Source organism: Rhineura floridana, chromosome 1, assembly GCF_030035675.1.
Source record: "Rhineura floridana isolate rRhiFlo1 chromosome 1, rRhiFlo1.hap2, whole genome shotgun sequence".
NCBI lineage: Eukaryota > Metazoa > Chordata > Lepidosauria > Squamata > Rhineuridae > Rhineura > Rhineura floridana.
The window spans coordinates 160383211-160410482 of NC_084480.1; the positions used below are offsets into that span (position 1 = coordinate 160383211).

The following is a 27272-nucleotide window of genomic DNA, read 5'->3' on the forward strand; positions in this document are numbered from 1 at the left end:
TGACACTTCTACTCTTTACAAAAATGACCACTGATTTTTAATCAGCCAGAAGGTGCCAAGATCAGCTGCTGCCACTTAACAACAGTGCCCACGGAAGCCCTCCTGAGATGCCTCCCCACTCACCCCTTTTCTTGCTCTCACCTCAACTGTACAGGGGCTGCATGCAAACAGCACTTTTAAATTATTGCCGTTTGAAGGCTTTTGACTTTTCTGGTGGACCAACTGATGTCAGCCTGTAAGCCACCACTTGATTCTCTACAAATGCCTCCATCTACTCACCTTCAGAGTACTGACACAGAGAGCACACTTCATATCCTATCCCATACCTAGGGAGGTGGTGGGTTCTCCAACACTGGCAGCATTCAAGAGGCAGCTGGACAGCCACCTGCTGCCTATGCTTTAATTTGGATTCCTGCATTCAGCAAGGGGTTGGACTTGATGGCCTTACAGGCCCCTTCCAACTCTACTCTTTTGTGATTCCTTTCCCTTTCCTCAACAGCCTCCCAACATAATGCTCTAGTAGCACCTGGTATCGATGTTCTGTTCTACCTGCCTGGGTTTCTGGTCCTTTGTTCCTCACTCCAAGTCTTCACATGTTGGCCATTGGTTTTTGTATGTGCAAAATGCCTCACTTACCTTCTTCCTGACTGAATATAACTGAAAACTCCCCACTACCCACTTTAGGCAAATCTGCCTTTTTTAGGCTCAAGGTGTATGGGACAATATCTCCTATGCAGATGAAGCTACTTCTTGGAAACAACACCTAACCCCATTCCTAAAGAAAAGGTAGTTATGAAAGGATGCCTAATCAGTCACTGTGGATCCCAGTTTCCTCAAAGAAGAGGTATAAAAGGCCCCAATGAGAAGAGGGTGAAAACTCGTAATCAAAGTCCTAGGAGGTTCAGTCTCGTGGACAATGAGGAGCTAGCAGCAAGATTAAGCCCCTGTAAACAGCTTCAGACCCACTGGAAAACATACAAGGTTTTGTTATTACTTTTCCTCTGTTTGCCCCCCTCGCCAAGCTATGTTGCACACTCAAATCATATAATCAGAAGTATGTTATGACAATCAACAAACTCGGTCCCAGGAAACACCAAGGGTCAGGTTGGAAAACAGAGAGTAAGGATACCAGGAGTGCCTCTTTAGGTCAAACCTCACTGGTGACCGACCGGGAAGGAATGAGGACGTCTGGGGTGGTGGGGACAAGAGATAGTTGAGGATCAGGTGACCTCTGCGAACACAGCTCCGTGATTCTGGAACAGAAAGGAAGAGGCAAAAGGAAGAGAATCAGATCTGCCTTCATAAACAGGAACACATTGTGTACGGTTCCGAGTAACAGGACTCAAGTTTGGGGGTCTTGAGTTTGAGCAGAAACTTTAGCTGAGCTGCACTAGAGCCAAAATGACAAGAAGAAGCAAGGCCGTGGTTGTGGTGGAACACCGTATCTTGCAATCTTAAAGCTTTCTTTCTCTTGTTTGGGTTGGTGTGTTTTTAAAACAGTATGCTCCTTTTGTAAAAAAAATATATTTATAGCTTTGAAAACTCAGAGGGTTAGGGGAATGGTTGGCTAGTCTTTACTTGTATATAGCCCTGTCATATGAGACTTTACTCTGTTTTTTCTAGTCATCACAAAAATGTCTGAAACAATAAAAAAGTATGTTTTAGTGTGAACAACATCAGGAAACAAAGCACAGCAACAAAGAAAACAGAGACTTGCCGTGCAATCCTATGCATGTTTACTTAGGAGTAAGTTCTATTTTGTTCATTGGGGCTTGCCACGTAGGTATGTTTAGGATTAAAACCTAAGTGTGCAAATTAGTCTGACTATGCAAATTTATCTAGCTCGCATGATTTATTCTAATCCCAGAATTTTTCTAGTTGCAGAATTTGGGGTGTCTTGCACAGAACCATATACACACACACACAATTACTACTGGTTTCCTTTGAAGGATGTGTTGGCAAAAACTTGTTTTTGAAGGGCCAGAACTGTAGCAGATGTGCAATGAATTGCACTGGATCCCTAGAGACCAGGCTGCACCTGTCCTCAGCCTGTCTTTCACCATTAGACCTGCTGGGAAGAGAGACTGGGACCCAGTGCAGAGGGTGTGGCTAGTTGCCCCTAGACACAAGTCAGGCAAGTTGGTGTCTTGCTCTCCTGACTTGCCACTTCATTCTTGCTTCGGAGGTGCCTTGCCTCACACACCTGCTTCAGCGATGAAAGCCAAAGCAGAGCATGGTGGGGAGTTCTCATTCTTAAGGAAGCCAGCTGCTGGGGTGTTCTCCAGCTGCCTGAGTAGTCTAACCATCAGCACCTAGGTCATGATGATCAAGTTGCTTCCTGCTGTTCTGCAAAGCATCAGAGAAAGTACAGTACAGCCAGAGCAAGCAGGTTATTAATGCTCACGCTCAGGGCCAGGGATGCAGTGGCAGGGACTGGTGCATATTGACAGCAGAGTGGGCAATGGGCATCCACAGATAAGCTGTCTATGCATATTTATTATCCATAATGTTGCCAGGCCTCCTGTTGCACGTGGAATTGTCAAAATAAGGATCTTTCCCAAGGAAGAATACCCCCCTCATTAAAATAAAGGGAACTCAGTGGGATTTAGGTAGATGCTGGCCCGTCAGTGCACATCAGATTCTGATAAGCATTCCTCTTCCACCTCCAAGTTGTGATCAAAACAAGCTGACCTCCCATGGATTTGCAGTGTTGAACCAATTTTGTTGATGCTGTAACATGGGTTAACTTGTGTGCCTACATGTGCAGACTGGAAGGTTGGAAACTACTTTTCAGAGATGTTTTGGAATCAATGGCTACAATTTCCTATGATGAGAAGAGTCTGTGATAACTTAAATGCTTTAGAGTATTTGATTTAGAGATGGGGAACCTCTGGACTCCAACTCCATCAGCCCCAGCCATCACAGTCAGTAGTCTGGGACAATGGGAGTTGGAGTCCAGCAACATTTGGAGAGCCAGATTCCCTACCCTGGCCTGAATAGAAAACTGACGATGAGAATCAGATGTTTGATACTCCACCATCTTGAAAGCAGAGGAACACTTTGACTTACTCTCATTATCAAGCTTTTATGGAACTAGCATTATCTTATACATAGAAAACATGTGCGTGCGTGCATGGGTGTCTCCTTTAAGATGATAAAAATTATGTATGTTTTGAAACTGAGATAGATGTTTGGTCAGATGAACTGATCCAAAGACACAGATGCTAAGCAGCCAGGTTCCAAAAAAAAGCATTAGGGACACAGACTGCAAATCCATGTAGGAAAACTAGATGAACGCTCAAAGCTTATTTGTCCTGGTTCATTTTTCTCTTAGCATTAAGTAATGCTGGGATAAATTCTTTTATTTCAAATGCATTTCTGATTCTTAGACATTTTCCTTAAAATATATATCCCAGTTTAAGAAAAGAGAAATTGCCTACTGGGTCTTAGTAGTCCACTGCACTAGAGGCTGCCTCTGCTCACATGCTATGATGTGGAAGCTGGTTGCAGGACAGCCCCAGCTGTGAAAACAAACCTAGGAATATAGGAAGTCAGACCCATCAGCTTATCTAGTTCAGGACTGTCTACAATGACTGGCAGCAGTTTTCCAGAGTCTCAGCAGGACTCTTTTGCAGTCCCTCCTGGAGATGCTGGGCGTTGAATCGGGGACCTCCTGCGTGCCAAGTGATGCATTTGGGCACTGAGCTACAGCCCTTCCACAGGTGGTTGCATGCATGCATGTGGCAGCAATATCTGCCCTCAATCCAAGGGACAGGTTAGATGGGGAGTCCTGCTTTCACCTTGACCTTTGAAACAATTATTTTGAGTGGAAAATGTCTGCTGGATTCAAGCACTCCAGCTCACCTGATCTCCCTTCCAAAGTGGATGGGAAATCTGGCTCTCCTTCCTTCCTTCCAATCTCAATTTCTACCTGAGGTTTCTGATGAGGCCATCAAAGCAACTGGCCCAATTCACTCAACATCTGCTTATCTGCCTCAGACATCTGTCCATTCCCACAATCCTCACCGCCTCGCTTCTCCACACTGGCTACCTTTACTTCCTTGACCACAGCCCCAGCATCCTGGTTATTGCCTGCACAACTATTACTCACCCTTCATGAATGTCCCTTGAGTAGATACAGATGATGTCTTGCAAGGGGTTGAGTCTCACCCAAAGGCAGTGCCCCCCCCCCCAGGAGCAGGCACTTACTCGTAGGGGTGGGCCACTGCTGTGCTGCCGGGTGCTGTGAAACGGAGAGATCGCGCTAGCTGCCTTTCCAGACCTCTTGAGAGTAGCGTAGGAAACTCCTGTTCTTCTGGGGGGTCCCTCACCTGCTACATCCCCCCCACCCCAAGGGGAGCAGCACCAGGGCAGGGTGGGGCAGACATGGATGGTTCAGGAGAGAATGACACAGAGATTGAAACAATTAGCTACTTGATCATTATGTGCTGCTTGGATGGGGAAGGAAAGAAAATGGAAGAGGTGAATTTGTTCAGGGTGAACTGTGTGGATTTGGGGACAGAATGGCTTATGCCACACAAATAATGATTCAAGAATCCCAAAGGTTCCAGAATTCAGAGCAAGGATAGGTTCATAAAATGTCTCTGTGTGTAGTCTACTGCCCTCTGTCTGTCTGCAGCCTTTGGTTTAGGCCAAGGGACCCATCATCGGGTCTATACTCAGTCGCACAGTTCCATCACAGGGGTTAGGTCTACACCAGGGATGGAGATGTAGCCCTCGGGTTGTTCTTGAATTCTGTCTCACATCAGCCCCAGCTAACATGGCCACTGGTCAGGGGTGTAGTCTAGCAACATCTGGAGGGTCCACAGGTGCCCACCCCCCTGTTCTACACTGTCAGTCCCACCCAACCATGCTGAACTGAGCTTACTATGGGGGGGTGGCAAGGTGTTGCTTGAACAAAAGTTACTCCTGGCTTAAAGGTTATGTGAGCAGAGAAGGGAAGGAGTAAGTGGGTTCTGAGATAAGCAAAATGAAAAGAGATCAGGGATCCAAGAGAGATGGCCAGTCTCTCCCTGGGAGGTAGCTTCCTTCCACATGGAACTCCAAGTGTCCCATGAGCCAACCCAGGGAGGCAGCTAGAGTTAGGGGCTCAGGAACTAGGGGGAGCAGCTTGTTGACCATTGAACTGTACTGTCACTGAGTTTATTTTTCCATCAAGTCTGAAAGTCTGGAAATCTGTAGCTAGAAGGAGTTATGTCTTTGCCCAGTCTGGGAACGGACAGCCAAGGCCGTTGCCATGGTAGCATCAAGATAGACTGGGAGAGTTCTAGCAGCTATCTGTGTTGAGCTGAGTCTTCTGTGTCATGTCTTTGAACTGAGAACTTCTCTCCTGGGGGGGGAGCAACTCTACATGTAATCTTAAAGCCTTAAGCCATAATGTCTTGTAGTAAAGACTCTTAACCTGATCTAATGCCTCTGTGATGTTTCTTGCTCAACTTAACTCCAATGTAACGTATGCTGTTTCACGCAACAACGCACACACATCAACAGGGTTATGGGCCCAGATCCACAGCGCGTTACACAGGAGTAAGTGGCTGGTCTGAACAGCAGACGGAGTTCCAGAGGGCAGCTCAATCGATTGTACCAGACAGAGGTGAGCAACATGGCTGTAAACCTGTCTGGGGGAGGCTTGCCAATGGAAAGATTGACGGAAAAGAATTATGCCAGCTGGAAGCCGAGGATGCGGGCTTTGCTGATAAAAGAGGATTTATGGGACATTATAGATGGACCCCCTCCGGCGGTACTGACCGCGGCCTGGACGCGTAGAGATCAGAAGGCGCAAGCTTTTATACTTCTGGCTCTATCAGACTCTCAACTGTTACACGTGAGAGATGTTACAAACGCCAAACAGATGTGGGACGTGTTGGAGGCCCTACATGTGCAACAGACCGCGAGATCTAAATTGTGTTTGGCAAGGAAGCTGTACCAGATGCGCTTCACGGGTGAGTGCGAAATGAGTGAGCATCTCACGGAATTCAGGCACCTATTTGCTGAGTTGCAGGATCGAGGCATGGAACACTCTGACCTTCAGAAGACCTATCTGATCCTGGCTTCACTCGATGGGACTTGGAATAATATGGTCATGGCTTTCGAAGCCATGCCTGACGGAGGTCTGAACGTTGCGTTTATTGAGGAAAAACTGTCCCAGGAATGGCAGCGGAGACAAGAGGCAAAAAGTGCTGAGGAAAAGCAAAGAGCCAAGCTGAAAGAAGAAAGCAGCTGCAGACAGGAAAACAAGCGGGAGCAGCAGCGGCTGAAATCTTGTTATGCCTGTGGGGCTCGTGGGCATCTTCAAAGAGACTGTGCAGTCAAGCGCAACTCCAGGGAAGGAGGCTTGAAGCAGGGAAGTGTGAACTTTGTTTGTAAACAGAAGCCACAAACTTTAGCAGCTGTTGACTGGATTCTTGACAGCGGTGCAAGCCATATATTAATCAAAGACAGGAGTTTGTTTTACACTTCAGAAGACGTGCAGGACTTTGTGTAACTAGCGGATGGATCGCGGAAGAATGTGGAAGCCCGAGGACTGGTGAGATCTGATAAGCTTGGAATACTGTCAGATTGTTTGTTTGTACCAGAACTGCATCATAACATGTTGTCTGTGAGAAAACTGGTGAGTTGTGATTTTTCAGTCTTGTTTCACAAAGACCAATGTTTTGTAATGAGGGGAGATCAAGTGTGTTTGCAGGGAAGCCTTAATGATTCACAGTTTAAAATGTCCATGGGTGTGAAGTGTGCTGATGCCTTGAGTTTAATGGGGCGGAAAGGGAATGACGGTCAGGGCTGTAAACAGACAGCCGTAAAAGGCATGCCGTCGGTATTCACTGCCCAGATGGAGGAGGTTCACAGAGAACTAGAAGAGCCATCATCATTTCAAGCAATCAGGCTGATGCCTGAGGCAGAGCAGCACAAATGGCAGCAGGCCATGCAGGAGGAATTACAAGCCATGCAAAAGAATGGCACGTGGACATTAGTAAAGTTACCCATGGGTTAAAAGGCCATAGGTTGTAGATGGGTGTTTAAGAAGAAGAAAGCAAGTTCCGGGGAAGTACAGAGGTACAGGGCACGTTTGGTAGCCAAGGGATTCACCCAGCAACATGGAACAGATTTTGATGCTGTTTTCGCCCTGGTTGTGAAATATGAGTCTATTCGTGTTCTGCTGAAACTAGCAGCGATGCAGAAAATGCACATTAATCATTATGATATAGGGACAGCATTCCTCCATGGTGATTTAAAGGAGGAGATATACATGGAGCTGCCTCCGGGTTCTGTGTCACAGGAAGGGTTTGTGTGCAAGTTACATAAGTCTATCTATGGATTGCGGCAGAGTGCACGCTGCTGGAATGAGAAATTGGACAGTGTGTTACAAGGGATGGGATTTCAAAGGTGCAAGGCAGATCCCTGTGTATATGTCCAGAGAAAAGGAACACAAACCAATATCTGTGCTGTTTATGTGGATGACATCATGTACATGTATCATGATCAGCAAGAGGAAAGGGAATTCAGGGAGCAACTGGGCAGGCAGGTGGACACAAAGAATTTGGGGCCTGTCATACACTATTTAGGCACGGATATTGTGCGTGCAGAAGACGGAAGCATAACATTGAGTCAGGAAAGTAAAATAAATCAGATCATAGAAGAATGCAACATGACAGAATGCAATGTTGTGAAGACTCCAATGGTTGTGGCTTTCCAACAGAATGTGCAGGAGACGCCCTGTACAGAACCTGAGAAGTACAGGCGCATAATAGGGAAATTGCAATATTTGGTGAAGGTGTCTCGCCCAGACATATGTAATGCAGTCAGCATTTTAAGCCAGAAGGTAGAGCATCCTTCAGAGGCTGACTGGCAGGGAATTAAAAGGGTAGTGCGTTATCTGAAAGGCACGAAGACAAAAAGTCTGGTTTTGACAGGAGCAAAGACAGGAGGTCTTGAATGTTTTGTGGATGCAGATCATGCAGGGGAGCTGAGCAGTCGTAAGTCAACCTCTGGCATAGTTATGATGTGGCACGGATCTTGCATTGATTGGAGTAGCAAGAAACAGACTATGGTTGCAACATCAAGTGCAGAAGCAGAGTATGTGGCCTTATCCCAGGCCTGTAATGAGTTGCAATGGTTCACAATGCTCATGCAGGATTTAGGCATGGAGATACAACTACCAATCACTGTACATGAACACAATCAGACCTGCATCAAGATAGCCACATCAGAAGCTCATACCAAAAGAACAAAACATATTAGTGTCAGATACTTTCACGTAAGGGATTGTGTGCAGCAGGGGTTCGTTAACCTGACATTCTGTGACACTAACAACATGGTGGCTGACATAATGACCAAGCCGTTGTGTGAGGAGAAGTTTGGAAAACTGGTAAAAAGGCTTGGAATGAGTCAAAGTTTGATTGAATAAAGTGGTAGCTAAATGTACAGAGATGTTCTGAACTGTACTGAAATGTAAACTGTATTGCAAGATGTATTGTAGAAATGTATTATTGTTATTGTTGTCATGAATTGGGAAATGATGGGAAAAAGGGGGAATTGTTGACCACTGAACTGTACTGTCACTGAGTTTATTTTTCCATCAAGTCTGAAAGTCTGGAAATCTGTAGCTAGAAGGAGTTATGTCTTTGCCCAGTCTGGGAACGGACAGCCAAGGCCGTTGCCATGGTAGCATCAAGATAGACTGGGAGAGTTCTAGCAGCTATCTGTGTTGAGCTGAGTCTTCTGTGTCATGTCTTTGAACTGAGAACTTCTCTCCTGGGGGGAGAGCAACTCTACATGTAATCTTAAAGCCTTAAGCCATAATGTCTTGTAGTAAAGACCCTTAACCTGATCTAATGCCTCTGTGATGTTTCTTGCTCAACTTAACTCCAATGTAACGTATGCTGTTTCACGCAACAACGCACACACATCAACACAGCTATCCTGACACATCTCTCCATCGTGGTTATAGCTGACAAGATACTTCTTGGCTATGTCATGCTGCCACTTCCTCTTCATCACCCTAAAGACCCACCTTTCCTGTCTCTTCAATTTCTTGCCTTCTCCTTCCTGGCCTTCCCTGAGTTCAGAATATGTCAGCCAAGGGCCTTTTTCCTTCTGATCAGTGATCCCATCTTACCCTTTCTTTGGCATTGGCCCCATTTCATTCTTGGTATCAATTTCAGGCATTTAATCCACAAGTTAAAGCTCTCTGCCTTCAGATTGTGAGCCAACTGATCAAACACTTTTTGCATGGTGGAATTCCCCCCCCCCAGCTGTGCTTTATATATAAGGGCTGTCCTTTATATTTGCTTAGGTTTTTTTTAAAGATAAAAGCAAGGAGCCATGCCAGACATTAGCAGGAGAAAGAACACGTGGAGAAGGAAAGGACAGGGCAAGAAAGTCAAGGCCAGAAGAGTGAGCAAACAGCAGAAGGTGCAACATAATGAGAGAAATCAGCAACTGCAAGGGCAAAGGGGCTTTCCTGGATGTCGAAGCAGGAAGCAAAAGTGTCCCTGAAAGATAATAGGGAGCCAGTTCAGTAAGCAGTAAAGAGCAATGACATGATCAAAGCCCCACCATGTGGTGAACAGATTATTCAGCAAGCAGAACTTGGAACAAAAATGAAACATTTAAGATGGGAGACAGGCAGACAGAAAGCAAAACATGATGAGAATCCTGGAATCTGAGAAACAAACCAAGCAAGGATTTTGCAATAGAAAGAAAAAGGGATGGATTCCGGCAATATTAAAAAGAAATGGAACAATGGAAGAAGAGAGACGTTTTGATGAGGGAAAACACACACAGAGACACACACAGGCTACATACTTGGTTAGACTGGACACCCAAATAATTAGAGATAAAAAGCAGTAAAAAGAGGGGTGGGAAAAAATCAGTGCTATGCATATGAATGGTTTATCAGTAAGTTAAGATCTGATGCAGAAAGTGAAGAAGGAACAGATGACACAAAACAGACCAAAGAAATGGTAGGTATATGTCTGTGTGTTTGTGTGTGACATTCAGATGTAAAGACTGATAATCCAGACACATCCTGTGAATATCTGAAAGCTCTGAGGTACACCAATGAGTGTATATTATTGGTGTGGCTGTCGGCATTCATATGTATGTTCTAAACTGGGAAAACATATCTACTTTCAGGCAGTCACAAAATTAATCTGTGATTGTTGCTGTTCATGTGCAAATGATGACATTCACCAGATTTTGGACATCCCTGTAAAAAGGGTAACTCTTGGAAACTGTGTGAAAGTGGTTGTCCAATTGCCCAGTTGTGCAACGAGGCAAGAGCTAGTCAGTCCTTCATTTGGCCATTCATGTACTGTATTGAAGCAATCAGATGGCACAATGATTGCTGAGGGTTTAGGCACCATATGGTGGGCAGCCAAACATACCCACTCACAGAAGAGGTTGATTTAAACAAACTGGTTCTATACTTCCTCTCTCCTCTTCTTCAGTCTCTGACCCCTTCCCTATGCACAACTTCATCCAGTCATCGTCATCTTCCACTTTGGTGTCTTCTGCCAAGCTGCTCTGCACATCTGGGATAACCCCTCTTTTCCTTTTACATTCCCTCTAAAATCCAATTCTTCCACCCAAACCTTTCCTGGATTACCATCGCCATCTTTCTTGTTCCTGATTACTCCTTCCTGCTATCCTCTCTCCCTACTCATGTTATATCTTCTTCCAGATTTGTCCTTTCCATCATGTCAAGATTATATAGGTCAGTAAGTAACAAAGGCTATTAAATTCTCCTTGTTTGGTTTATTATGATAATATTCCACCTTTCTTCTTTCATGGAACTAAAGTTGCCATACGTGGAGTTCCCAGAAGATCTCCCATCCAGGTTCTGATCAGGCCATGACCCTGCTGAGCAGCAAAGCTCTTGTATCACACGCCTTAAGACCATCCTCCCCATAACTCCTGCAAGAACTTTCACAAGTATTTGTTCCCCCTGCCCAAAGCATGGAATGTGGTAGTTCTAGTCCACCTCTTCTTCTCGTCATTTGCTTATGCTCTCTGTTCCTCTGTCTTTGGCCTCTCTTTTCCTTAGACCATCAATCTGGATTAAGAGCTTCACCTTGGTACCAGAATCTGCTTATGGGCCTTAACCTGTTTAGGATTTAGGCAGTGGTATTTTCACTCAGATCCTGATATCCCTCAATTTCTGCTGATGCAGCTTTTTTCAAACCATCAAACTTCTCTGAGTTCCCAACCCACCCAACCTTCTCAAAGGGAAAGTGAAACCCCAATCTTAATACTGACTCCATTAAAAAAGTCTGGCTCAGCACACCAAATAGCTGGGACTAGCCTCTAAAATGGAGGCATTTCCCACAATGCCCCAACACAGTATTCTTCCAGGACACTGTACCGAATTTAAATGGTGGCTAGAGCCAGCCACCTGCTGTTGCTGCCCTCCACTGTTGCCATGTAACCCCGCCAGGGCCCACTGGAAGAGGACAGGACCCACTAGAGGGCACTTTGTCCTTGGCCCCCACAAACCAGGAGCCAACCCTGTGTGTGTGTGTGTGTGTGTGTGTACACGTGCATGTAAGCTGTAGAGATGTCTCAGGATTTCACACAGCAGGAGGCACACAGGGGTTGTTAGGGTGGGATGCCCCTTACCTGAGCCACACTTAACTTTTCAAAGGAACTATCAACACAGGGCAAGCCCATGATGGGGACACTGGGCAGACTGTCAGGTGGGGGTGTTTTCTTGGCTGTAGGTGGACTGCTCTGAAAATTGTTGACCACGCAAGTCACCTGCCAGAGAAAGAGGGTAGCAGCATGAAGCCAGTCTTCTCCTGCTTGCTAGCAACACAGTGAAAAATGCAGCATTGCTCTGCAACTGCCCAACTTCCACTTCTGCTCTAATGCCGTATATTCTGCTATTGCTGGCTTTCCTTTACCCCATGACCCCATGGATCAGACCAAGCACCCATCTAGTCAAGTATTTTATTTCCACAGTGAACAACTAGATGCCTATGGAAGCCCACAAACACAGCATGAGCCCAATGGCCTTTGCCTCACTCAATCTGCTTGGGCAGGAGTTCTATGCCTACACTACAGTATTTAAGGAAGGTCTGGAGAACCTCTGGCCCTCCAGAAGTTCTTTGACTACAACTCCCAGGCCCTGAACATTGGCCAAACTGGCTGAGAGTTGGAATCCAACAACATCTGGAGGGCCAAAGGTTCTCCATCCCTGATTTAAGGCCAGATTAGACATAATGCAGGAGATTCTTGAACAGTCTTTTTAACTGAAATATAAACATGAGTGGGGGATTCCCATCTGGTCAGAGTGGCAGTGGAAGAGAGCAGGTATTTGACCTTTTCCCTAATAAAAACCACTTCCCTCAAGTTGCTTTCCCACCCGTAGGGGAAACAAATCTGGGGTTCTTGCATCGTTTCCACCACAGAGAAAAAGCAGCATGGGAAGAGTGAATTTGATGAGGAAAATGGCCCCTGGGGAAAAAGCTAAGCACCCCTTCCCTCCCACCACTGCTGCAATCACATATGTAATGTAAAGCCCCACCCATGGATGCACATCTTAAAAACAACAATACCTGTCAGGACTTGAGAAAGTATTCATGGTCTGCTGTGCCATGTTAAATTGGTCCCAATGTTTTTTGTGGTCCCTTAACACAGTTAACTAATGCAGTTACACCAACCCCCTGACATTTAAACAAACCCATGTCAGTGCTGATAAATTAACTCTAATAAACCCATAGCGAATTAGTGACGGACAGATGATGCAAAGCTGCAAAAGCTGACCAGATCCAGATACTTTGGAAGAAACTGATCTTCTGGATCCATTTCAATCAGGATTTAAGTCTGACTTTGGTGCTGAGACCGCCTTAGTTGCCCTGTGGGATGACCTGCACCAGGAAGGAGTCAGGGGGAGTGTGATCCTGTTGGTTCTTCTGGACTTCTTAAGAGTTGATATCGTCCACCATGGTTTGCTACTGGGATGGCTGTCCAGATTGGGGGCTTGGGGTATTACTTTGTGGCGGTTATCTCCTACTTGGATGGCCAGTTCCAGAAGTTAGTGTGTGGGGGGGGTATTGTTGGCCTCACAGAATTTACATTATGGAACTCCACAGGGGTCAACATCATTCCCTATGCTATTTAATATCTACAAGGCACTGCCTAGTGGTGTCATCTGGAGTTTTGGAGTGTGGTCATCATCATACAGATAACACACAATGCTGTTTCCCCTTTTCATCTCCGTCAGGTGTGAAGGTAGATGTGCTGGGCAGGTGCTCAACCATAGTAATGGACTGGATGAGAGCCAACATAATTAGGCTAAATCCAAACAAGACAGAGATACTGTTTGTGGGTAGTTCCTGGAGGGAGATGCACTCTTTATGAAGGAGCTTGGGAGTATTCCTAGATCCATCATTGCCACAGGTGTTCTCTGTGGTGTGGACTGTGACCCTGTCTTGGATGGAAATAAGCTAGCATCAGTGACCTATGCTCTGGTAACCTCCCTCTAGATTAATGTAATGCATTATGCATGAAGTTAGTTCAGAAACTTCAGTTGGTGCAGAATTTAGCAGCAAGCCTCCCCTCCCCCATTTGCCCTCAGGCCCCATAAAAGATACTCCATCACTTACCAGAAAGACAGCAATGGCCCCACCTGTGAGGAACCCAGCCAACACATCAGACCAGTGGTTCCGGTATTCAGCAACACGCACCACACCCACCAGGAAAGCCGGGCACAAGAGTGCCAGGCACAGGGAGGGCTTGGCCAAACGGGAGCCCTTCAGCCGGAAGACCAGCGTCATATACATCTGCAAAGGAAGGGAGGAGCAACAGAGGTCGTAGTTGAAGGCTGGCAACAGGGACAGTTAACAGTCTTCCTTGAAGGATGTGAGGAAAGCAGGTATCACATAATGCACAACTGTTTGTTTTAATGTGAAGAAAGATGTCAGCTTTAAATTTCTTATTACAAGCATTCTCTCTCAAGGAGCACCCAAAGAGATAGCAACGTCCTGCTGCCACCCTCGGGACGTCAATCCCCCACAGAATTCCCATTGAAGCAGGCCTGATCACAACCAGCGATTTCCTGCTGTTCTTGACGCTGTTGCCACTTTCCTCCAAGCCCTCTGACCACAGTTTTCCCTCCCCAACCCAACACTCACACACACTAGCCAGCTTTCATTCACCCATGAACAGCTCAGTACACCTAGCCCTGCTTAAATCCAGCTGAAATGATGTGTCCCACAAAAGTTTCACTTTGGGGAGACTCGTTTTATTCATGCTCAGGGGCTGACCAACCCACATATCTGGGGTTGGAAAAAGTTCTCCCTCTCCAACCCCAAGTCAGATTGGTTAGAGGTACATCTGTGTGTGTCTGCATTGGAAGATGCCATGATAATGTGGTTGAAGGGCAGGATATACATCTTCTTAATAATAAACAAGCCAATCAATAAAAACAATAAATAAGTAAGCACCTTTCTGCTGCACTGTGATATGCATTGCATTGTTGGTTCTATGGAGGAAGAAGCCTGATAGGTAGAGATGGCCCTGCTATGTAACCCAGGATGGATCTCTTCCAGTTCTATGATATTATGGATTTCTCCCTTAGTTGTGGCTGACACCAACTACTGCCTCAAGACTTTTTGCTGCCTGAGGCTTTTTGCTGCCCAAATCTCTCTCTCTATCACACACACACACACGGCCAAGCTAGAGAGTGACCAGAGCCAAGGGCAGCCAATGTGATGCCGTCCAGATGGTGCTAGACTCCATAATCTGTGGCTATTGGCCATGTTGCTGATGGGAGTTGAAGTCCAGCAACATCCAGAGGGCACGATGTTGGCTACCCCTTGATCAGACCATCAGAAAGACTTTGTGGCAACAGTCTGCTTTAGGCAGCACCATAAGGGTAAGAAAACATAAAAGCAGGAATTGATGTCTGCATGTCCAACGAGGCTCTGGTCACTCTCTAGGTTGGCCATCCTCCTTTTCATGTAATTTTTTGCATGTTGTGCCTGCCTTTATTTTGTTTTAAGCAACAAAGAGCTCAGTCAAGATTCATTTTAAAGGCATTTGTAAGAAGAGGTATGAGCCACTAAGGAAAGAAGGAACTACCAGGAGTTCAAGTGTCACAAAGCAAAGCATCTCCATACACAAAGGGCTGTGTCAGTCAGCACCTTGAGGTTTGTCTGAAAGGTACATGTTAAGTGAGCTGAGCATTCCAGGTAAGAGGTTTTAGCATCCACCTGATCATAGGAGCTGGTGGCAGGAACTGGCTCAGGTAATAATGTGGGAAGTGGAGTGAGGGCACCAGTCAAACACCTGCATAAGCTGCCTTTAAAATAGTCTGGCCATTTGGTTACAGCACCAAATGGTTTACTAGCCTTCAGGCTGCTCCAGCAGCCATTCTTTTGGGAGGATGGAAGCATGGAAGCAATATTCAGTTACCATTTATAGCTTTTAAAATTACTCTCAAGCAGCATATATGAATCAAACTGTTTTCCTATTGAATATCTTTTGGATAAAACAGCTTCTGTAAATCCAACTGTTCCAGACTCTGAAATGTTTTCTCAACTGTTGCCATTGCTACTAGCATGCCACACTTCCAGGGCCCAGAGCATTAGAACGATGAGGAAGAAAGGACAAGAGGAAAGTTGAGGTTTTCCTTCAAGGTATCCATGGGTTGTACTCAACTAAGTCCTACTCAGAGCAGACCCACTGAAATTAATGAACATAAGTTAATCACATCTATTAACGGCAATGCGTCAATTCTGAGTAGGACTAGCGCTGAACACCACTTCATGCCTCTGGTTGGTTTTATAGACCTCTCTTTAGCAGCTTCTGTATTAAAACAACACTGATATGAGAAGTGATGGTGGTAACACCAAGGATTAGGGTCTGCCTAAAGTGCAAATAAAAATTATTTAATCCTCTCTGGCTGGCTGGCAGGAGAGTGGGCTCTCCATTCAGCTCAAACACTGTTTTTCTGAAGATGCCTAGCCACCAAATTCTTTTCTTGACCTTTAAAAGCAAGAAGCTCAATTTCTTTCCATTTCTTCTGTGCACCTGTGATGTTCCTGTATTAGTGTATATATGGTAAGTGCTGTTTGAATAGAAGATACATGGTAAGTGGAGTGAAAGAGGAGGGGGGAGTGAATGGGCAGTAGAATGCTGGATGATTGGCTGAATGTTTAAAATGGCTGACAGTATAAATGGAAGGATGTCAGGTAAATCTGGGTGGATGTGAGGTGGATGGTAGTGGGTTGTTTTGGTGGGTTTATGAGAGGAGAGTGTGGAGTTCGGATTAATACTAAGACCAGTACCTCAGGAATAGATGAAACCATATGCTTAAGTGCCTTTTAAAGTAATCTTGTTATCTTTGTTATTTAATAAATATATTTGGTTTACCAAAGGCCTGATCCTTGGCTGGGGTTCCACAGACCAGAAGGGAGGGTAAGGTAAATACCAAGGCTGAAGGGTAACAAATGGTGGCAGCGGTGAAGGGAAGAATAATACCACAAGTATTCAGAGCAAACCAGAAATATATGTATCTGCATTGATACAAAGGGAGTGGGACAGCTTAAGCACTCAGTCACAGAGGTAACCTGATAGAGAGACTCAGGCAGAGTCTCTGGGAATACTGGTTATAGGACGTGACTGGTGGTGCTGCCTAGCAGGGGGATCTGTTGAGATCTGTGCTAGAGCGGAGAGAGAAACCATAAAAAAGGACAGTCCGGACTGGTGGAGTCCCTGGTGGTGCCTAGTGACAGGCAGTAACCACGAGCAGGTAGGAACCTGACAGGGAGAGCCAGGGAAGGGCGTCACAGCGCCCACCAGAGAGCACTCCAGGCCTCCTAATGAGCATGCTATGGGGTCAAATCCAGACTTGGCTGGCGTGTTTTGGGGGCTGTGTCTGCATGTGTGGTCGGTCTGTCTGTCTTTGAAGGCTCAGAGCCAATCTTCATCACCTCACCACCAGTAGCGTAGTGGCAAATTCAGAAGTGCAGGGTCCCTTCATAATAGTCACACCACATGCTCTCACAGCCACACTCCTTTTTCTACTTTCCCTCATCTCTCTTGCTCTCTGTGTGGTCTCTGAGTCCACAGTCCACTATAATAGACATCCTTAGGAGCCCATTAGCATGAAAGGGGGGAAGCTGTGTGCTGGCTACCAAGAAGAATCTTAGTGCCCAACTAATTTCTTTTCACTCTAGCTAGCTCCAATCAGCCCTTTCATGCTGATTGGCTCATACATAGGGGCCTGGCTAGGACCCTGCTCCCAAAAAAGTAAGGGGTCTACAATCCCAATGCGACCCCAGATGACGACCCCCCTGCCCACCACCACCTCCAACATAGACTTTGCTCCAATGTGATATATGGGAGGGGAAGTGTTACTCCAGCCGCTTCTGCTCTCTCCTTCCCCCCACATCCATTTTCCTGGCCCCGCCTCAACCCCACTGAAGTCTGGTACCACAGTGTAGGCCACAGCATAGGCGCTGAGCGCAGCATCCTTAGAGGGGAAAGCCTTGCGGGCGGCAGTGACCAGGGCAGGGTTTCCGTTGCAGGCTGCCTTGTCCGTCACGTAGGTGGTGCCTGGTGGCGGCTGGCAACCCAGAACGGTGTAGTTGGGTCGACACACAGAGAGGAAATGAGGAGTCTGGATGCCAGTCACCACTTGGCCTGCATTAGCAAAGATGGTGGTAGTGAAGAGGCCGAAGGAGTAGATGCCTGCGGAAGTAAAGGAAGGGCCTGAGAGGAGGCTGGCCAGCAACAGGGGGTGGCGGAGCCCAGGGTCTGGAGGGGGTCTTGGGGGTGGCCTCTTGAGGCAAAAGAAGGAGGGGGCTTGGAAAAGTCATCCTTCACTTACCCAGAAAACGGATGATGCGTCGTAGAAGGGCGTTGAAGTAGCAACACTCTCCCGAGGTGATCGTTTTCTCCTCCCGTCTCTCTAGCTGGAGGAAGAAGGCAGCCAGCTCTCCGACAAGAATCTGAGGCATGCAGGCAGGCGGAGTTGGAGGGCAAGAGGTAAGCTTCTCTGAGTCAAGCCTAGTTCATTCAACACTGAAATGAATAAGGAGGGCTGGGCCTTGGGAGTGAGGTTTTTTTTGACATGGGGTGTTATGTCCTGAGTCCTGACATAGTGCTGCTCCACTTGTTATGGGAATGTGAAATGGCTGCTGCCTGTCCTGCTGCTCAATAAATCAAGCCATGGAGTACAAGCGGGTGGATGAGGCCAACAGAAGCATCTGCCCCCCCACCGCCACCATTGACCTGTCAACAGCTGCCCAGCCATGCCAGGTGGTGCCACCAGCCCTGAAAACTGACACAAGTGTGGGACAGAGTACCATATTTGAAGGGTGTTTGTCAGTTGGGTATCATTAATATACACATACACGTCATACTGCTAGAAACATAAGGAGCTTAAACAAACTGACAGACAGTCAATCCTCTGATTTTTTCAAAACAAACAAGGCTTTCCTAATGCACTGAGGTACATAAACTGCCAGCTGTAAAGTGATGGCATCTATTTATGTCATTTAAAAAATAAAATAGACATTTTCCTTACTTTCTTTTTAAATAAAATATATGAAATACTTACTGTGCAGTCACTGCATACATGCATGACCACAAATAAATTACACACAAACACACACACCCCAATATAAAATGTACAATATAGAATACTGAATACAATATTGTTAATTGTCTTAATGGTATCATATCTAGTTTAGCCCTGAGCCAAACTGAATAAAAGTTTCTTTTGAAAAATTGGAGTATGGACTGATATGCTTTAGCTCCTCTTAGTTCCCTATATTTAAGCTCTTTACGTTTCTGGAAACATGGTGTATATGTACATTAATTAAACACAAGTGTACCTGGGTTTCCTGAATTCAGGTTTCCCATAATCAAGTCCTCCTCTGCACCATATGCTGCCTTCTTTTTTTAGGAAATAAAAAATTAAAGTTAAACTAATGGGTTAATACCAAATTCATTAGAAGAGGCTTCTGTTTAAGTACATGATGTTGACAGAAAGGGGGACTGAGTGGGAAAGGCAGGAGTTTGCTGAGAAAGGCTCCTTCCAAGGCCACACAATGTGAATAAGAGACTTGCTCTGATCTCCCTTATGCCTGCTGTAAAAAAAACCCTCTGAAACTGTCAAGTGGGCTGCTCCTGGCAAAGACCTGGGGAAGTCTGATGCATATGTTGGAATTGCTTTTAATATGTTCTTAAACCTTCTTTTTAAAAATGTTTTTAATCTTAGGTGTTTTGAAAGCTTTTTTAAGTAATGTTTTTGAAGATGTTTTGTTTTAATGTGTTTTAAAGTTTGTTTTTATATCCTGCTGGGAGCAAGGGCAGGATATAAATCAAATAATAATAATAATAATATACTCCACATGTGTTTCTGTATCCATATAACAGAGTATAACACACATGATAACACCAACATTTGGTGGACTTTGGATAAAAATATAATGGTGTGCAAAACATTTCTTGAGTCTTGCTTCAGAGGCACTCTGCCTCTGAATAGCTCTTGCTGCAAATCACAAGTGGGGCGAGTGCTGTGGCGCTCAGCTCCTGCTTCTGGGCTTCCCGTGGACATCTGGATGGCCATTGTGTGAACAGGATGCTGGACTAGATGGGCCTTTGGCCTCAGGGCTTTTCTTGTGTTCTTACCCCTGTTCTTTCTGAAACCCTTCTAAATATTTGATGCTGCTTTTGCAATAGGTTGGAATCCTGCTTTAAGCTGACAACCAAAATGGCCCTGCATTTCCTATAAGGCTACTTGGCTCTACAGCATTCCGGCTGGACAACACCTGCCAGGGATTTGCCCTACTTGAGGAGGGTTCAACGAACCAGCTTGGCAGTTGAAGGATTAACATTTGCCACCGAGCCCAATTCAAGGTTTGGGTGTTGATGTATAAAGCCATAAACAGTCTGAGACTACCTGTGGGGATGCCTCTTTCCCTACCATGATCCAACTTGAGATCCACCACGGAGGCACTGCTGGTTGTTCCCAGCATTAAGTGACATCCAGGAATCAGTTACCTGCCTTCTCAGCAACAACTCCCTCTGGAGATTAGGCTGTCACCAACGTTGTATAGCTTTAAGTGCCAGCTTAAACCCTAACGTTTTCTACAAACTTTTAATGTCAATGTGTTACATTTTTTTAATTAGTGAGACATTGTTACAAAAAAAATTTATTGTGATTTTAGATGTTGTGCTTATACTTTTGGTAATCCATCCTGGAGTCTTAGGATAAAGGATGGGGTATAAATGAAAATAAATACTATTAAAAAGCCAGCTTTATTTGTGGTTGGCCAGGATACCATTAGTCTGATACCTTGCCACAATCTGGGTCACTTTCTTGCCTGCAAACCAACCATTGTCCAGAGTAGACAAGAAACGGCATCTGGAGCGAAGGAGGGCAGTGGGATAGTAGTTGGAATAGAGTCCGACATTCAGCATGCATGTTTCACAGAAAAGTGGGGTAATATTAACTCTAAATGTGTGCAATAAAGACATCCCAGGAGAACCTGGATCAGTCCTACTGTGTTTGTGTATAAATCTGCAATCTCTACTGCAGTAGGTTCCCAACCTGGGGTCTGTGACCCCCAGAGGGGCTGGGAAGTCATCCAAGGGGGCCGCGAAGAGCCAAGACAGGAATTTTTATTTATTATTTATTATTTGATTTATATCCCGCCCTTCCTCCCAGCAGGAGCCCAGGGTGGCAATTTATTTATTAATTGTTTTAAAGTTTTCAGGACAGCTGCAACAACCTGAGTAACTGCGAGTGACTTTCATTTCCAGCTCCTCACCCTGTCCCCCAAGGAGACCAGCTGCTGATTGCTCTTCCTGGGATCCCAACTCCTTACTCCTTAACCCCTTATGGACAAGGGTAGGCCCAGCCTTGGCATGCTGCTGAGACTGGTGGCGGCGGCAGCAATAGCAGAAGGAGGAGAGTGCAGACATGGTGGCCATGGCCATGTGTATGTGTATGTAGAAGAGGGGGGTTCTCTAGCCTTCTTGCAACCCCTTCCCACAACCCACCAGACCCCTGCAATGTGAGCAACACAGACAGAGGTGTGGAGCAGCGGTGGCACACTCTCCTCTCCCTGTACGTTTCCCTGTAGTCTCATGCCAGGCTAAGGGAAAGGTGGTGGTGATGGGGGGGTGAGGGAGAGAAAAAAAGAAGGGGAGGTCACTCCTCACCCTTTTGCCTCAGAAATGGAGGGAAAGAAAGGAGGCTGCGGCTGAGGAAGATTCCAACCTCACGCACACCATCTACTTCCCTCTTCTCCCACCTGCGGGATACCTTTCCTTTGGTGGAAGGGGACAGGAGGGGGGCCATGAGGAAGAGGAGAGGAGTGGGACCCTGTGTGTTTGTTTTGAGGTCTCACTCCCACCACAGGTCCCTCCAAGAAAGGAAGCACCTAGAATGGACACAGCCCACTTTACTCCCCCCCTCTGCCCTCATGTCCCTCCCGCCCTCCCGGCTGTTCCTCTTCACTTTTCCACTGAACCTCTTAAATTGCTGCCTTCTTTTGACCCACCGGACCTCTCCCCCACCCACAACTTGACATGCACTTCCTCCCTCTATCCCTGCCTTCTCCCTTCACATTACTTTTCTCTTTTTCTTCTCTCTCTGCCCACTCACACTCACCTGCCCCCACTCCTGGCGCCCAAGCTTGCTCTTATTTTGATTTTGCCTATAGACTTGCATGATCCATTTATTTAAATTTATTATATATTTATTGGGCTTTAATTTTCTGCCAGGCAGATTTCTCTGCCTCTGTTTCTCTGCCTGCATGCAAATTGTAGTGATGGCCAGAGTGGCAGCAGCAGGAGGAGCAACAATTAACATGTGGGGATCACGAAATCTGTTGAGGTTACAGAGGGGGTTCTGAACTCATAAAGGTTGGGAACCACTGCTCTGCTGCATATAAGTTGATACATATAAGATCTAGTATGTTGCACTTATTAGAGTGTTGTGAGTATGGGGATACTTGGGTTTAAATACCTGCTCAGCCACAAAGATCCCGTGATGACCTTGGGCCAATCACTGCCTCCCAGCCTCACCTACCTCACCAGGTTGTTGTGAGGATAAAATGGGAGAGGAGGGAAGGACCATGTATGTTGCCTTGAGCTCCTTAGAAGAAGAGTGGGATAAAAATGTAACAAATGTAAATAGTTTAAATTGAGACATTTGAGATGGGGCATCAAAAATTCTCAGCATACACTTGAGTGTCTTGTTCAGACATTTGTGTGAGAAGCAGGGATCCTTGAGTCATCCATTGTTTGAAATTCTTATACAAACTGACCTGATCAGCACCTGCTGGACTAACGTACAGTTCAAAACTTCTCTGACTTTTGTGATGCAGTGCTCAGCTCAAAAAATGTATATAAAATGCATATTTTAGGACAAAATATATTTAGAAATACTTGTTTTGTAAGAAAATGTGTTAAAGTACGATTTAAGTTACTGTTCATGCAGAAATGGGACACAATGGACATGTGAAACTGACATGGACACAGACTGATCTGTCCATCCCTAGTGGGTAGTGGGCACAGCACATGCACAGCACAGGCAGAGACACCTGCACATGAGTGAGGCAGCTAGATCTGGACAATTAGTGTTTATGTTGGGGAGGCAATTAGTGTATGATCTATATTTCTGAATACCTCTAGAATTCTAATGCAAAAGAGAATCAAAGAAAGCTCCACAACTTTCCCAGTGGAGCATCAAACGTCTTTGCAAACAAACAGCTAGTTGCAGTCACCCGCCTGCCCTTTCTGTTTACTCCTTGGCTATTAGCAGCTGTACTATCTGGTGATCTTACCCCAGAGAAAGCATCATGGGGCCTAAATCAAGTCTTATAGCAACAGCAGGAGGCCTGACTTCAGGAGGGTGTGTGTGTGTATGCATGGTTACAGCAGATGTGACCATGGATACTTCCACTAGCCCTACTTCTCAAAAGAAATGGAGATTTTCACTCCCCCCACCCATACACCCCCCCCCAGACCCTGCTTGGCTCTTACCGTTACTGTGGGCACAGCAGTGACAAGAGAGTAGACCAGGACTGGTGGTGCCCGGCTGGAGTCCTCAGGGCCAAGATAGGGCTTTGCATAGGCACTGTCGTAGCAGAAGAAGCCTTGGAGATGCACAGGAAAAGTGTCTGTGTATTCGAAGTGGTAGGCCAGCACCACAGTGCCTGCCATGATCACCAGCTGGAAGTAGAACATGGCGCATCAGGCAGGAAATAGCACAACTGACTGAATGGGGGACCGAGGCAACAAGGAGAGCCTGGTCCCTGGAGCCTGGCACACACTCCCCTTCCCCACCTGCTTCTCCATGCAACTTTCCTCATGTACTCCTTTTCACGCTCAGGTGCTTGCTGTAGCTGTGCAGCGCATCATGGCTGGCGAGAGAGGCACTGAGCCTGCTGGACTCAAAGTAAAGCAGGCAGTTGCCTCCTTCTCAGGGAGCCCCTCCTTCCCCTGCTGCTTCCTGACAGAGCAGCACCCAATGACTCCTCAGGATCCCTTCCTGTCCCTCCAAGCCAATGATCCCAGGAAGGGGGCTGAACTCCAAGTCCATTTACAAGTAACAAACTTCTCAGAGACTCAGAAGTGGTGTGGCAGAGCTATCCTATCCTGTCCATGTTGTTTTGCTGTCCTGCCTACCCCCAGCCTTGCAACTTTTCAAGCAACCTTTCAGGTGTGTTTTACATATGTGAAGGTGCTCCATGCAATTCAGGGGAAGCAAAGCCTCACGGCTGACACTGCCCCAACGCCATACACCTCTTTGCCCACCCCCCACATTGAGTGTAGATGTCTGGAGAGAGGAGGCCTATGCACGCATGCCACCTTGAGCTCCTTGGAGAAAAGGTGGGATACAAATGCAATAAAAGAAAATAAATGAAGTTCAATTAATGTAGGCTTCCCCTCTTAAGATGTCCAATGCTGAACACCTGGATGTTGGTGAGGTGCATGACATCAGGGCAGGGCAGGGGCAGCCCAACTTCACCTTAATCATATGGAGTCCTTTTACCTGCAGAATGGTCTTTAGGAACTAAAGACTGAAATTGCTCCCAGGAGAGCAATCAGTACCATTGGCGTACACACAAATATAACTGTTACAGACACTGACTATGACGTCAGTAGGAGCCACTTTTGAGTGGATTATCCCTCTGTGCTGCTGTTAACATTTAAAGATCCATTCAAAACTGGGGTTCTTACCACCACATTATGCCCTCACGCACATACTCCCAGACGGACAATAATTTCATAGTAATTGGTTCAGCCCACATGGTAGTAGGTTTCAAACGTTGCAGCAGTGCTATGGGATAAAACCAGGGGAAAACCAGCTTCCCCCTGTTGCTACTGTAACATTTACAGGGCACCTGAGGGCCACATTAAAAGGTGATGAGGAAGATCTGTGATAAGGCAGGTCATGGAACTGGTGCTCAGGGAGAGGGTGTTTGAGCCTTTCCTCCTGCACCATGTCTCCCAGTCCAAATCCAGTCCCATCTCCCAAATCTGCTCCTGGCTCCGTAGGTGAAAAAGAGGCACACAACAAATTTAGGTTCTTGGCATTTGTGCAGGCAGGCAGTGGGGGAGAGGAATGCAGCATCATTCTCCCCAGTAAATAAAACAACAGGCTAACCAAGCGATCCTTTGAGGAAGGAGCATTTTTAGGGTTGCTAACGAAACAAGCAATCCAGGGTCTATTTCACTGTTGTAAATGCTACTGGAACAAAATGGCTTAGATTGTGCTGAGCAGCTGCTTCAGGACTCAGCAGTAAATGCTTTGGGCTGGTCCTGAATAAAATACTTTGAATGGCTTCAAAGGACTTGTAAGGACAGCCAATGCAAAACACATGTTAAAGCACATTGCGCACCAATGCTGTGATAGTCCTTGTGCAACTGCCCCTCGGAGGTCAAACCCGTGTTTTTGTCTCCTTTCCTGGTACTAAACAGTAAGGAAGTCTGGTCTGAGTTGAGTTGAGTTGGCTACATTTACTGCTCCTCGTACCTCCACAAACACAAAGCAGGGGATGATGGAGATGCTCCTCTTAAGCTCCTGCTTATCACCAGCCATGGCCTGGATCCCTCCTCAAGGAAAGAGGTTAACTGCAAGAAGAGATATCAAAGCAAGTTTGTCAAGTGCATTCCAGACAAGCAATACTGCTTTCATGCAATAACAGCACCTCTCCCATTTTGCAATGCATAGTTGTGATTTTAACACTTGACAGCCACATCTTCACATCGTCCCTTTAAGGATAAGCAACAGATTTAATATTCTGCTCTGAAATTTGTGATCCAGGCATCTCCCACTTTAAAAATATGGATTTAAGTTTCCTAGCTATTCTGGTTTAGCAAAGAGAGCTCAGATTTGAACTGGCAGCCCAAGTTTTCCAAGGCTTATTTTAGTTAGCTGGCAGAGGGGCCAAGCTGTTCCAGCATTTCGGGTTTAGCAGCCAAGCCCTTGGAAAGCTTTCCTTGCTAAAAATAAATTTGACCTGAAAGAAAAAAGATAAAGTCAATCTCAAAACCAGGAGTTTTGAGCTTCTATTGCAGCCTTTCCCAACCAGTGTGCCTCCAGATGTTGTTGGACCACAACTCCCATCTTCCTGACCATTAGCAATGCTGGCTCAGGCTGATGGGAGTTGTGGTCCAACAACATCTGGAGGCACACTGGTTGGGAAAGGCTGTTCTATTGGGAGCATTGATGGCACAAACCATGTCCATGTAAAACGTTTAATCCTTTACTTGCTATTTCTTTTATCCAAATACTTTTCTTTTGCTACTCCAATCAATTCTCCCACCATAGAGTTCCCTATAGTCCACAGACAATGGTTATCACTTGTGGTTCATGAGTAAGGGGATCTCCCCTCACCTGTAACATCTGCATTTATATCCTGACTTGCCTTCAAATAGCTCAAGGCTGCTTACATAATACTGTTCACTTCCATTTTTATCTGCTCAACAACCATGTGAGATAGGGTTAGCCTGAGAGATAGTGACTGGCCCAGTGAGGTTTATAGCTGAGTGGGGATTTGAACCACGATCTCCTTAGTCCTAGTCTGACATTCTAACTACTATACCACACCGGGTCTTAATTTGATGGTTTCATATCCTCTGTAGTGGAGAGTCTCACTTTGGTGTACAGCATTTGGTTGAACGGGGACTATTGAATTGAATTGAAACTTTATTTTTACCCCGCCCTTTTTCCAAACTGGAACTCAGGGCGGCTTACAAATAAAACTACATGTAGTTAAAAACATGGAAAAATATACAATTAAAATACAATTAAACTATGCACAATCTTAAAACCGTAAAAGGCACTTAAAAATCTAAAAACAATTTAAAATATTACAAATAATAATATAAAACAAGCCTTGTAAAGCCCAATCCTAAACACCTTCTATCCCAAAAGCCTGTCGGAATAAAAAAGTCTTTACTTGCCGACAGAAGGATGGCAAGGAGGGGGCCATTCGCGCCTCCCTAGGAAGGGAGTTCCAGAACCTAGGAGCAGCCACCGAGAAGGCCCTATCTCGCGTCCCTACCAATTGCACTTGTGAGGGTGTTGGGATTGAAAGAAGGGCCTCTCCTGAAGATCTCAGGGCCCAGGCAGGCTCGTATAGAGAGATAAGGTCTGACAGATAGCCTGGACCTGGGCCGTATAGGGCTTTAAAAGTCAAAACCAGCACTTTGAATTGTGACCGGAAACAAACTGGCAGCCAGTGGAGCTGTTGTAACAAGGGAGTTGTATGGTCCCTGTAACCAGCCCCTGTTAATACTCTGGCTGCAGCTCTTTGTACCAGTTTAAGTTTCCGAACAGTCTTCAGAGCAGCCCCACGTAGAGTGCGTTACAGTAGTCTAAACGGGATGTAACTAAGGCATGCATCACCATAGTCAAATCAGGCATTTCCAGGAACGGGCGCAGCTATGGTTCCTAAATAAAGATATTTGCGTTGTACGCTGTTATTCATAAAAAATAATTCAAGGGTGGTTTGTAACAAAAACGATAAAATAAAATCAGCATTAAAACCAGAAAATGAAAATGAAAACAGAATTAAAACGATCCCTCTCTTTTTTCAAACCTCTGTTTGCATTGCTCACACTGCCCAAAATTATATTCTACAATGTTTAACATACCACCTGAGAATGCAATCTACACTTTCCTGTGAGTAAGCCAGTGTGACATAGTGGTTTGAGTGTGGGACTAAGACCTGGAAGACCAGGGTTCGAATCCCCACACAGCCATGAAGCTCACTGGGTGA

General features: G+C 45.8%; 1 protein-coding gene across 1 annotated transcript; it reads right to left on the reverse strand.

Moving 5' to 3' along the window:
- Positions 1-1147: 1147 nt before the first annotated feature.
- On the reverse strand, positions 1148-25087 carry PLPPR2 (phospholipid phosphatase related 2). Its single transcript, XM_061629844.1, has 8 exons — positions 25022-25087; positions 23026-23214; positions 17855-17975; positions 17459-17715; positions 13626-13802; positions 11638-11775; positions 4210-4334; positions 1148-1253 (listed from the first exon to the last, which is right to left on the reverse strand). The coding sequence occupies exons 1-8, from the start codon at positions 25085-25087 to the stop codon at positions 1148-1150; spliced, it is 1179 nt and encodes a 392-aa protein (XP_061485828.1).
- Positions 25088-27272: the final 2185 nt, after the last annotated feature.